General features: G+C 45.0%; 1 protein-coding gene across 1 annotated transcript; it reads right to left on the reverse strand.

The window, feature by feature from the left end:
- Positions 1-1104: 1104 nt before the first annotated feature.
- Positions 1105-3142, reverse strand: RAP2B (RAP2B, member of RAS oncogene family). Its single transcript, XM_065943078.1, has one exon. It carries the CDS (start codon positions 3140-3142, stop codon positions 2591-2593), a length of 552 nt encoding a protein of 183 aa, XP_065799150.1. The 3' UTR covers positions 1105-2590.
- Positions 3143-13678: the final 10536 nt, after the last annotated feature.

Consider the following 13678-nt stretch of genomic DNA (forward strand, 5'->3'; position numbering starts at 1 on the left):
TTTACACAAATGCAAGAATGAAACTTTGCAAAGCCTAAGTGTGAATACTTTTTCCTAATTTCTTATTTAGCATATTTACATTACCTTCTAATTAAGATTGGTACTAAACTTCAATGAGATCAAATGTTAAAAAAAAAAAAGCTTTAGAACCAAACCCAGGCAGAATTCTCTATTCCTCCTCCATGCTGCAATTCTGAGAGGTCACCTGGGCCAAAGACACAACATTTTAAGGCAAGATATGTTAATATAGCTTTAAAGAAACCTGTGGCCTTTAACTTCTTTTGGCTTCCTCAACACAATAACTCTTTTTGAAAATCAAAACTCTTCACCCTACACTTCATGGACCTAAGGTATATCAAGTGCTTTTGATATACACCTTCCACTCCAGAGATATCAGTAAAATGGCCCTTAAGAAAAACAAAACACAAAATAAAAAGCTCACACTGCCTCCTGCTGTTAGAAGGAAATTTCATGAGGTCAAAATGGTCTACAAACTGCACAGTGTAATAAAGCAAGAGACTTAAATGTTCTCTTTTTCTCTTCTTTTTTAACGTAATGATCTGTTTCCTAATTAAAGTCACAAAAGGGCTGAGACACTATTCACAACCCACCCAAATGTACTGCAGAAAACACTACGATTTTCAGAAGTGAAAATCATATCCCCCAGACAAGCTTTAAACTGGATAGGTGTTTTAAACAAAGCAGAACAAAACACGAGAAAAGAAAGAAAGAAAGAAAAAAAAAAAAAAAAAAAAACACTAAATCACCACCCTGCCTGACCAGTGGATGGTTACTCTCCCAGATCTAAGGCAGTCTTAGAGCTGGCTTCTCCCCTTCCTGCTCAGTCAGCAGAACAGATTCAATATCCAGCTCATCTTAACAGTCAGAGGGTGCACCTTACCCCAGGTCTTCCTAGACCTTGATGATTATTTTCCATGTTTAAGGAGTTGGGAGTAATGTCTCCCAACTTGCACTGACACTCCTCTCTTCAAAATCTGACAAACCACTCTTGGGGGCATCAGACCCCTTCCCCTGTCCACCTCACCCATGATACTGCATTAAACCACTGAATATGAAACACAGAAACACAAACGATAGTTTGGATTTGTTTCTTTAAAAATGACGTTTGTATTAAAAATCTTAAAATGAAGAGACAATGATTAACCGCGTGTATGGAATTAGAAATTACAAATTGTTAGAATTCTCTTGGTACATCACAACAGTAAAATTTTGCTCTGTGCTTCTGGAGGAACACCCTAAAACGGAAAACCAAAAATTTAAAAAAAAAAAAAAAAAATTATATAAAAGGGGAGCTAAATACCTGAACATTGGAACAAAATGAAGCAAAAAATTTTAAAAAGAAAAAAAAAAAAAAAAAACCCATTGCATTACAAGTAAGTTACATTTTAAAGGCTGGAAAGAATAAAGAATTCACCGAACAACAGGCCCTATTGTCCTGGCTCCTTCAGGAAGATGATTAAAAGTAAACTGGGAAGTAGTTTGGGGAGGAATAACAGATTCTGGGATCTGGTGGGAAGTTCACAGGTTGGCACCGGCTGGAACAGCTGAGTCTTGAAGGCACTCTGCAGACACAGGGGTGCTGGGGACCCTGAATCACATTTGCGAAGTTTCTGTACTGTAGTTTAAAGAGCTAGCCATCAAAACCATGTATGGCCAACCAATACGAACAAAAAGCTAAATCTAAAAAAACACACACACAACAGTACACACAAAAATGTGCAGATCTGTAACATTTTTTTTTTCACAGCTGATAAAAAAAAATACTACCGTTCTCCCCCAGACTCCCCTTTGATACAGTAGGTAAACAAAATAGATTTTTTTCCCCCCACAAATTATCAGCAGACACTTTCTGGCACCCCACACTGCATTGGCATCAGTGTTAACAGTCCCAGTTCAGATGTGCAATACTTCAGATTGGATACACTGTAACAAGAATCCAACTTTGCATAGACATCCTCAGAATCGAAATCAGTCACGGGGTTGCCTTTCCAAGCTGGCAGAAAAGGAACCCGATCTTAATTTCCAGCTACTCCTGGAAAACAAGGAAAAAACAAAAGTTTCTTCCTCTCCTCCTGCTCCTTCATTTGGTTCTCCCGGACTTCCTTCCGTGTTTTTGAAACTTGGAACTAGAAAAACGGTTGTTGGCAGAAAAACAAAACAAAAAAATCCCCCCTTTTCCACCTTCTCACCGTCCTCTTCCGCCCCCACCCCATTTCTTTTTTTTTTTTCCCAGACTGAAACTTTCGCCTGCCGGTGTCAAGCCGCCAATACAGGGCCCCACGGGCTGCTTCAATGGGGAAATATGCGTCAACCAAAATCAATGAGAAACGTACATGCTGCAAAGATCCACATTTCCACCGGGGCTCGGGTGGTCACGACGGGGCAACCCCTCGGAAACGGGGCAGGGGCGGGGGACGCGGCCGCCGCGGCCAGTCGGGCGCCAAGAGCCCCCGGCCGACGCAAAGTCATCTCCAATCTCAAAGCAAGAAGAGCAATCACATTTAGAAGAGTCGGGTGCGTTTGGCTTTTGTGCGCAGAGCGCGGCGGTGGCGCGGCAGCCGCGGGCGCCTCAGAGGATCACGCAGGCCGAGCAGCAGCCCTCATCGCCGTTGGGCTGCGCCGCGTAGTTCATCTGCCGCACGATCTCGGCGAACAGCTCGTCCACCGAGGCTTTGTTTTTGGCCGAAGTCTCCATGAAGGGGCAGCTCCACTCCTCCGCCAGGGCCTTGCCCTCGCCGAACGAAACCTCGCGCTCGCCCTCCAGGTCCACCTTGTTGCCCACCAGGATCATGGGCACGCGCTCGTACCGCTTCACGCGGATGATCTGGTCCCGCATGGGCTTGATGTCCTGGAAGCTCTGCTGGTTCACAAGGCTGTAGACGAGGATGAAGCCCTGGCCGTTCTTGATGTACAGGTCCCGCATGGATGCGAACTGCTCCGTGCCCGCCGTGTCCAAGATCTCCAGCACCGACGGCGACGAGTCCACTTCGATCTCTTTGCGGTAGAAGTCCTCGATGGTGGGGTCGTACTTCTCGATGAAGGAGCCGGTCACGAACTGCACGGTGAGCGCGGACTTGCCCACGCCGCCCGAGCCCAGCACCACCACTTTGTACTCTCTCATGGCTCCGTAGGCGTTCTCGCTGCGCCTGCCACGGCCCCGTCGGGGCTGCGCACCGGAGGAAAGCTGGGCTTGGTGGCTGGACTCCTCTGTCCTCAGCTCTGCAGGAAAAACTCAGGAGATGACCGAGGCACGCAGGACGCGGAAATCACCGAGCGGGGGCCGGGCGCCGGGCCGGCCGGCGCGGCGGCGCGTCCCTGCAGCGCGGGTCCGGGGCCCCGAGGCAGCCCACGGCGGCAGGAGCAGCCTGGGCGGCGGATCGGGAGGACAATGCCGGCAGCCGGTGAAAGGCGAGGGCTGCGGCTTCTCTCCGCAGCAGCCCAGGGAGGCGAGGAGGCGGCGGCGGCGGCGGGCTGCGGAGGCGGCTGCTAATTGCGCGCCGGGCCGGGACGCGCGTGGCATGAGTCCCCGCAGAGCGTGCGCCCACCGCCGCGGCCCTTCGAGCTCTCTCCCGCAGCCTCCGCGGGGCGAGGGCTTCCTACTCGCCGCGCGCAGCCCTGCCCGCCCCGCCCTGCCGAGCATGCCCACTGCGCCGCTGCCGGCCCCGCCCGCCGGATCCCCGGCTCCCGGTTTTCCGGGGGGCCGGACGGGGGTGGGGCTGTAGGCGGAGCTAGCGGTTTGATTGGGGCTAGCGGCTTCGGGCTAGGTACCAGTACCGGAGCCGCAGCAATGTGTGGGGGTGTCTGGGTGCTAAGAGACTGGCTGGGGCAGCTCCAGAGGGAGAACGGAGGCCACCTTACTTGACCGACTTGGCTTTAGTGCCTAGGAGTCCCGGCTCTATGAGAAGAGGGCGGGCGCCGCGGGCCACCCCGGGAGCAGGCTGGTCCCTGGCCGCTCCTTTTATCCAAAGCTGCTGGACGCCACTCCCCGAGCCCCGGCGGGTGCGCCTGCCGAAGGCCGAGACCCAAAGAACATCTGGGTCTACGATAGACGGGCGGAGCATCTTTCCCACACTCTAGGCGCGGCCCTTTCTACCCAGCCTTCTCTGGCGGACTCGCCTCGCACTTCAGCCCTCAGACAAAGAAAGCAGGAACCTTCGGCCTGAAACCTGTCCGGAGGAGGGAATGGGCCGCCGCTTAGCGACCAGGGCGGTCTCCGGGCTGGGACTCGGGAGGCCCCACCCACCTCCTCGCTCGGCCAGGGCCAAAACCCGGAGAGGGAGCGCGCCAGCCGATCCGCAGTCCGCCCGGGCGCCGCGAGCTAGTCAGGGCCTGCTCAGTGGGCGGAGCAGGCTTGGGGGTTTGGGAGTAGGAAGCTTGAGCAGCGCACCCACGCTCCAGCTCCAATTACCTCTCCCAGACTCGGGACCCATTGGTCCCGGGGCGCAAATCTCACACCCTCGAGTGTTCTTCCATTGGCTACTGCCAAGGTTTTACCAGTTTGGGCTGCTTCATTGGCTAAAAAGTAGCCTCCGCTCGTGATTGGTTATTTATAGAGATTGAGTTGAGAGGCGGAGGCACAGCTGTTCTTTCTCTGCTCTCCGCCGCCCCCTTCCTCCCACTTCCCCAACCTAGTCGTTTCGAAGCTAAGAGTGAAAAAATAAAAGGAATTTAGGCGGAGAGCTCAGAGCTAAATATAGTCCTTTGTTGGTGTTTTCAAGTCTGACTTCTCGGTGCCCAGTCACGACTGTCCGTTAAAGGGAGCTGGTTACAGTTCTTGGTCCTCAAGAAATGGCAAAGTTTCCAAGGTGGTTTTTTTTTTAATTTTTCCCCAGGGAGGGGGAGGGCCTAGGATGTGGAAATGGGCCACACTGCATTCGGCTCGCCCGGTGGGGTGGGGGAATGCCCAGGCTTGCCTTTGGTAAACATCTCTGCTGTGGGGCGGGCATGCGCTAAACTGGGCTTGGCTCCTACTCACAGGAACTTCCAGCGAGATGCCTTGGCTTGTTCCACGTCTCTCCTTTCTCGGAGGAGAGATGTCAAGACCTGTCAAAAGGCTAAGCAAGGATAGCGTGAGCCCCAGGGGGAAGGGGTGGGAGGGGACCAGGCATCAACCCTAGCTTGGTATCCCGTCGATGCCACTTCTCACTGGTTTAACCGTCTGCATTGGAGGGGTAACAGAAATGGTGTACTAATGCTTGGTTTCAGGGTCTTAGTCCCGCTGTGACTCAGAGCTGCGTTGCCAGTTAACCTTCTTTGAACCTCTAGCTATAGCTCGTAGAATGCACAGCTGCAACTTCAAGTCCTGGCCATGGGACCCAATGGCCGTGGGTCCTGGGCAGCCCCCAATGCCTTGGGTGGGCGGAGCCCATTCCTGCTCCTGGCTTCGTATTTAGTGGAGAAGGGGTTATCAGAGTGCTTCGCTGGTTAACCCTGATCTGCTGCTGCTGCTAAGTCGCTTCAGTCGTGTCCGACTCTGTGCGACCCCATAGACGGCAGCCCACCAGGCTCCCCCGTCCCTGGGATCCTCCAGGCAAGAACACTGGAGTAGGCTGCCGTTTCCTTCTCCAAGGAAAAGTGAAAGTGAAGTCGCTCAGTCGGGTCTGACTCAGCGACCCCATGGACTGCAGCCCACCAGGCTCCCCCGTCCATAGGATTTTCCAGGCAAGAGTGCTGGAGTGGGGTGCCATTGCCTTCTCCAACCCTGATACAATTCTCCAGATACCTTTCAAGGCAAACTCACCCAATATGGCTGGAGCGATCCTCGCGTTTACCCAGTTTAATATTTGCCAGGCGTTTTACATGTGCTATCTTATTTACTCCTCATAAAAATAGTAATTATACCTATTTTAAAAATGAGGAAACTGAGACCCTAAGATGTCGCATAACTGGCATAACTGGCATGACATTTCACAGCCCGAGTGGTCACGCTGGGATCCTGACCCAGGTGTTTGGGTGCATAACCTGGTCTTGTTAACTATTAGGAATGCTACTTTCTAAGAAGAAAGCTTCCAGATGGTACTCTTTTTTAGGTTGACTTTTGAGGTAGCATGAACAGACTGGCTCTTACGCCCGAGCTAGAGGGACCCCTGACTCCTGACAGTGCCCCTCCCCACAGGGGGGGCCAGAACCCACGTCCAGACCATGTCCCAGGGGGTCAGAATCCTGGAATCCCCTCCCCAGATAGCACCAAACCCTCTCCCAGGATCTGCTTGGCCCTCTGAACTCACCCCTGTGTGCGGGAGTGGGCCTTTGTTGGAGTTCGGGTGGCGCTGGGACCCATGAACTAAGGCGTGCCCTCCCAGCACCTCGGGCCCCTGCTTAACTGCATGGAGAGGGGTCCCTTCTAGTCAGCTTTGTCTTCCCTGCCACTTTCCAGCCTGGCTCTTGGAGAAGTCGAAGAATTTGCGATTCACACCTGACCATCCAGGTCTTGCAAAGAAGTATTTGTCAAGGTGGGAGGACAGATCATGTTTTAACACTGTGTTATCTTGATTTTAGGGCTTCTCTGGTGGCTCAGATGGTAAAGCATGTCCCTGCAATGCGGGAGACGCGGGTTCGATCCCTGGGTGGAGAAGATCCCCTGGAGAAGGAAATGGCAGCCTACTCTAGTACTCTTGCCTGGAAAATCCCATGAACGGAGGAGGCTGGTAGGCTACAGTCCATGGGGTCAAAAAGAGTAGGTCACGACTGAGCGACTTCACTTATCTTGATTTATAACCAATGTATAACTGCTACTTGGGCCTCTGTCCTCTAGCCCACAGATGTTAGGTGTGGTCTGAGTATGATATAGTAGAAAATACTTTGTCCTTATGGGCCAGGCGTCTAATCTCAAGTATTACTTATCAATTATTGTCTGAGACCTTGGGCAAGTTGCTCCTGACCTTGGTTTCTCTAAAGTGGTGATAATAAAGTTTGCCCCACCCACCGAGCTACCAAGGAACTTTGGAGAATATCAGATGACCAAACGCTTCATTTTACATCACAGCCAGTGAGCAGAATTAGAACCCTGGTATCCTGCCTGCCCCTTTTCAAGGTGCCAGCCTATGCTCAGAGATAATAATTAGCAAATAATGGATGGAAATATGCCTTTAAAGATGCAGTGTACCATATATTCATGACAATTACAACCCAGGTGTCTTGACAGCCATATCTAGAAGAGACCATCTTCAGGACTCTGGGTAGTCATGCAGATGGGTATTTTTGAATCTTGGTGGCCTCTCTGGTACCAAAGAGTTGCCACACTTTGAATCATTCCCATTAAGGATTCTTTGATAACAATTTTTATTACACTCAGATAGTCTCCCTCAGAAAGATTTCTATTGGGGTCTTGGGATTCAAAATGAAGTAATGAATGAAATTACTGATGCACACAGTTTTAAAGTTGATCACTTCTTCCTGTGAGTGCATAAAGGAGTCTTTATGTACCTTCCTTACGGTATAATCCTGTTTCGTATCCAGTTATCCTGCACCATAATTACTGACATGCCTGTACTGTGCCACTGCGTGAAGTCCTTGAGGTCAGAGGCTACACCTGGCTCATCTTTGGAACCACCTCTGTCCTTCCCCCAGTAAGAGTGCCTACATAGGAGTCCCACAATTAACTATTCATGGGTATATGAATGGCATTTTATCCCTTTCCCAAATTCTCTTTGTGGTAAAAGATATACTAATTCTTGGTGAGACAGAACATTTCCTGTATCCTTAGAAAACTGTAAAATACTAATGTTTAAGTCTCCCTGAGTCTTCAAGATGCTGGAGTGATAAAGTCTACCCTTAAATGGATGGAAACACTGTCAATGCTGTCTGGTGTGGTTCTGAGTATTTGGGAAAAAATACCAAAGCACCCAGTAGATAAACTCTTACTCTGAAGATTTCAAACATTTGTGCAGATAATACACAAAGGACACCTTTAGAAAATGATCTGAAGTAAAAGCTAACAGATTAAGAACTACTTAATCTTTGGTATTGACTATTATAAACACAGTGGTCCCTACCTGGCCTGGCTTACACAGCTTCTGTGACACTGGTTTTGGGCCTTCAAAGAATTAGAGGGTTTGCTAGAACATGAGTCTTTTAAGTCCTCCAGAAAATAAGTACCCATCTGTCCTCTTCATTTATACAAAGTGGAGGTTTATTTCATCATGTTCATAGTTTTAGCTGGCTTGACCTGTAGATAAACAAATAATTCTAAAAAAAATTCTAATTTTGAAAGTATCAGGGGTAAGTTGAGAGTGACCATGTAGCATTATTTTAAAGGGATGTTTCTGTAAGACTAACTGTGCCTCTCAGAGTTCTCAGTAAATATTTGTTAAGGACCTGAACATGTTATAACCAGGCATCCACAAGCAGGCTTAAGATGTTTTATTTTATCAGTGGTCTTTAAAAAATAATCTCCAGTTATGCCCCTAAGAATATTCATTAGTCAGCCAAACCATCATCATTTCATACTCTTCATATTGCACTTTAGGCAGCCAACTTGTAAGAACAATGGCTTGCACTCCTTGTAATGAGATTTTATATCTTAAAAAATGTTTTAAAATTCTAGCATGGTAACTAAAGAGAGACAAATATATGCCTGGTTTTATAATTTCACTGTTTGCCCCTTATGTGTACACTGATTGGATTTTTTTTTCTCCTTTTAAAATTATTTTTCAAAGGATAATGTAGGTGAGTTAAATTTTAAATTAAATAACCTCTTCTAATCCGTCAAGCTTTTTGCAAACTTTTTGATAGGCCCAAACAAAGAAACAGAAAAATCAAACTAACTATTGTCTCAAGGCTATCATATTAGAATTAAATATGATCTCACTATATACATTAATGTACTGTGTCATTTTTGATAATAAAAACCACTCCTAACTCTATGAAAATGTTATCCTGGGCTGAAGTGTTACACACACATCGACAACTACCACACAACTGCTCAGTGGATTTGAGTTCCATCATAGAATCTTACTAACGGTTTGGCCTACTGTCATTATTTTACATGTGTTTTTGTTTTTTTTAAAGAAAAATCTTTTCTAAGATAAATGACCTCTATAGGATCTGAGATTTGCCTGAGACCCTGATCTGTAGAGAAAGGAACAAAATGGGCTTAGAGCACTACTTTTATGTGATGAATATATTCTCACTCAAGGGAAATTTTAAATTGATTTCATTGATCCTATTTTTCATATTTGAAAGCACAGTTACACATCTTAGTCTGTCTAAGATTTGTCTCCTTAGACCTGGCATTCCAGAGAAACAAATATAGCAAGAATAGAAGCTATGCCTTAGATCCATTAAAAAGCACTTTCTTTTTGTAAAACTGTCATTATATGCAGATGATATGATACTATATACAGAAAACCCTAAAGACACCACACAAAAACTACTAGAACTAATAAATGAATTCAGTAAGGGAGCAGGATACAAGATTAACATATAGAAATTAACTGCATTTCTTTACACCACAATGAAATATCCAATGGAATGTAAAAAAAAAAAAAAAAAGAAAGAAAATGTATCTTTTAAAATTATATCTGTAGAAATAAAACACTTAGGAATAAACCTGACCAAGGATGTGAAAGACTTATATGCTGACAACTATAAAACATTTATAAAGGAAACTGAATATTACTCAAAGAAATGGAAAGACATTCCATGCTCTTGGATTGGAAGAATTTATATTGTTAAAACAGTCATTCTATCCAAGGCAATCTACACATTTAATGTAATCCCTATCAAATTACTAATGACATTTTTCACAGTGGTAGAACAAATAATTCTATTCCTATGGAACATGAAAGACCCAGGATTGCCAAGGATTAGTGAAGAAGAACAAGAAAGCAAGAAGCATAAACTTCCCAGACTTCAGACAATATTACAAAGCTACAGTAATCAAAACACTGTATACTGGCACAACAACAGATATATGGATCTACAGAACAGAATAGAGAGACCAAAATAAGCCCATACACCTACAGTCAAGGCTTCATACTCCAAGCCAGGCATCAATAGTATGGGAACCGTGAACTTTCAGATGTTCAAGCTGGATTTAGAAAAGGCACAGAAACCAGATATGAAATTGCCAACATCCACTGGATCATTGAAAAAGCAAGAGAGTTCCAGAAAAACATCTGCTTTACTGGCTGTGCCAAAGCCTTTGACTGTGTGGATCACAACAAAATGTGGAAAATTCTTCAAGAGATGGGAATACCAGACCATCTGACCTGCCTCCTGAGAAATCTGTATGCTGGTCAAGAAGCAACAGTTAGAACCGGACATGGAAAACCAGACTGGTTCCAAATTGGGAAAGGAGTATGTCAAGGCTGTATATTGTTACCCTGCTTATTTAACTTCTATGCAGAGTACATCAGGCAAAATGCCAGGCTGGATGAAGCACAAGCTGGAATCAAGATTGCTGGGAGAAATATCAGTAACCTCAGATATGCAGAAAGTGAAGAGGAACTAAAGAGTCTCTTGATGAAAATGAAAGAGAATAGTGAAAAAGCTAGGCTAAAACTGAACAGTCAAAAAACTAAGATCATGGAATCCATTCCCATCACTTCATGGCAAATAGATGGGGAAACAATGGAAACAGTGACAGACTTTATTTTGGGGGGCTCCAAAATCACTGCCGATGGTGACTGCAACCATGAAATTTAAAGACGCTTGCTCCTTGGAAGAAAAGCTAGACAGCATATTAAAAAGCCATCAAAGGTCTGTCTAGTCAAAGCTATGGTTTTTCCAGTAGTCATGAATGGATGTGAGAGTTGGGCTATAAGAAAGGCTGAGTGCCGAAGAATTGATGCCTTAGATCTGTGGTGTTGGAGAAGACATTTGAGAATTCCTTGAATTGCAAGGAGATAAAACCATTCAATCCTAAAGGAAATCAGTCCTGAATATTCATTGGAAGGACTGATGGTGAAGTTGAAACTCCAATACTTTGGGCACCTGATGTGAAGAGCTGACTCATTGGGAAAGACCCTGATGCTGGGAAAGATTGAAAGCAGGAGGAGAAGGGGACGACAGAGGATGAGATAGTTGGATGGCATCACCGATTTGATGGGCATGAGTCTGAGCAAGCTCCAGGAATGGGTGATGGACAGAGACGCCTGGAGTGCTGCCATCCATGGGGTCACAAAGAGTACCAAACAACTGAATGACTAAACCAAACTGAACCTACAGTCAACCACAAGAGGCAAGAATATACAACAGGAAAAGAACAGTCTCTTTAGCAAGTGGTATTGGGAAAGTTGGACAGCCAGATATAAATCAATGAGGTCAGAACACACCCTCTCGCCATATACAAAAATAAGCTCAAAATGGCTTAAAGACTTAAAGCTAAGACATGACATCATCAAACTGCTAGAAGACATCACAGGCAAAACATTATCTGATGTAAATCATACCAATTTCTTAGTCCCCCAAGGCAATAGAAATAAAAAGAAAAATAAACAAATGAGACCTAATCAAACTTACAAGCTTTTTCACAGCAAAGGAAACCATAAATGGGAGGACATATTTGCAAATTATTCAACAGACAAGGGTTTAATTTCCAAAATATACCAACAACTCATACAACAACAAACAACCCAATCCAAAAAGAGCAGAAGACCTAAACAAACATTTTTCCAAAGAAGAAATATAGATGGCCAACAGGCACATGAATAGATGCTCAACACCACTAATTATTAGAAAAATTCAAGTCAAGACTACAGTTAGGTACCACTTCATACTGGTCAGGATGGCCATCATGAAAGTCTACAGATAACAAATGCTGAAGAGGGAATGGAGAAAATGGGCCCTTGCTACACTGCTGGTGGGAATACAGGCTGGTTCAGCCACTGTGGAGGTTGGAGCTTCCTCAGAAAATCAAAAATAGAATTACCATAGGATCCAATCATCCCACTCCTGTGCATATATCCAGTCAAAACTATAATTAAAAAAGATGCATGCACCCATGTTCACAGCAGCACAATTCACATAACCCAGACATGCCAACAGCCTAAATGTCCATCGACAGATGAAGAGATAAAGATGCCATGGCACATATATACAGTGGAATACTACTCGGCCATAAAAAGGAACAAAACCATGCTATTTGCAGCAATATGGATGCAACAAGAGACCATCACACTAAGTGAAATAAGTCAGAGGAAGACAAACACCATATGATGTCACTTATATGTGGAGAGTCTAAAATGAGACACAAAAGAACCAATCTGAGAAACAGCATCAGGGACATGGAGAGCAGACTGGTGGTTGCCATGGGGAAAGAATGAGTGGGAGGCTGGGGTTAGCAGATGTATGCTTTTCTATATAGAATGGATAAACAACAAGGCCCTACTGCATAGCACAGAGAACTGCATTTAATAGCCTATGATAAACCATAGTGGAAAAGATTATAAAAAACACCTCTTTATAACTGAATAATTTGCTATACATCAGTAATTAACACAACACTGTAAATCAACTAAAGTTCAATAAAATAATAACATTAAAAAAAAAGAACTTTCACTTGCTTTTTTGTCACCAACCACTAGATTAAAGGAGTCGCCTTCTCTCTTGCAGGGACAAAAATCCATCACTTCCATTGATACTGGAGGAAACCTATCATTCTTTCTGCAGCAGTAGCTCCAATAAATCCATCAAACTTTGTGGTTTTGATGGAGACAGTGAGAGTCTATACCGAGGGAGAGGAAGCACTCTGTAAATTACCATCAGCCGTCAGGTTTGGTTTAAGGAGTCTGCCAAATGGGGTTTCTATTTTACTTGCAGTTACACTATGTTGTGGTAGAAAGTTTCAGAAAAGGATCTGTGGTGATATCTTAGGAAGATAACACTAGAAGTGCAGGATTCAGGCTATTTAAATAATTTTATGATGATTGTATTCAGTTCTGTTGTAGAAGTTTGTTAACTCTTCTGAAGAATTTTTTCTTTCTTTGTTTTAAAACTTACATTTAAAAGAAAGATTACTGGACTATTATTCAACTATGGCAATGTGAACATATTACCCCTGAACTATAAAAACCAAATCCTTTCTGTTAAGGAATTTATGTCCTTTAAAAAAAAACCTTATTGCCATGTAGAATATAATTATATAGAATTATTGAAAAGGAGTGATCATAGGAAACTTATCAAACATTTCCATGTTTCATGTAAGCTAAATGTTTTAAACAAGCAGTTGGCAAACTTTTTTCAGTAAAGGGCCAGAGAGTAAATATTTCAGATTTTGCAGGCCATACATCTCCATTGCAACTACTCAAATATGCCCCTGCAGTATAAAAGCAGCCATAGACAATATGTAAATAAATGCACATGACTGAGTTCCATAACACTTTCTTTACAAAACAGGTGGTGGGCTGCCTTTGGCCCACAGCTTCATGGTTTGCCAATCTCTAGGCTATGTATTAAGAAAATATCCTCATTTGTTGCTGGAGGCCAAACACATAATCAAAATGAAGTACTCATCTGTCACTGGATATAACCATAACTCTTGACTTCAATCTATAGTGAAAGTGAAAGTTGCTCAGTTGTGTCTGACTCTTTGCAACCCCATAGACTATACAGTCCATGCAATTCTTCAGGCCAGAATACTGGAGCGGGTAGCCTTTCCCTTCTCCAGGGGATCCTCCCAACCCAGGGATCAAACCCAGGTCTCCTGCATTGCAGG

This window comes from Muntiacus reevesi, chromosome 8 (genome assembly GCF_963930625.1).
Source record: "Muntiacus reevesi chromosome 8, mMunRee1.1, whole genome shotgun sequence".
Lineage (NCBI taxonomy): Eukaryota > Metazoa > Chordata > Mammalia > Artiodactyla > Cervidae > Muntiacus > Muntiacus reevesi.

Bases quoted from the DNA above. Each gene is read 5' to 3' on its own strand.
- RAP2B (XM_065943078.1), bottom strand. From the start codon at position 3,142: ATGAGAGAGTACAAAGTGGTGGTGCTGGGCTCGGGCGGCGTGGGCAAG.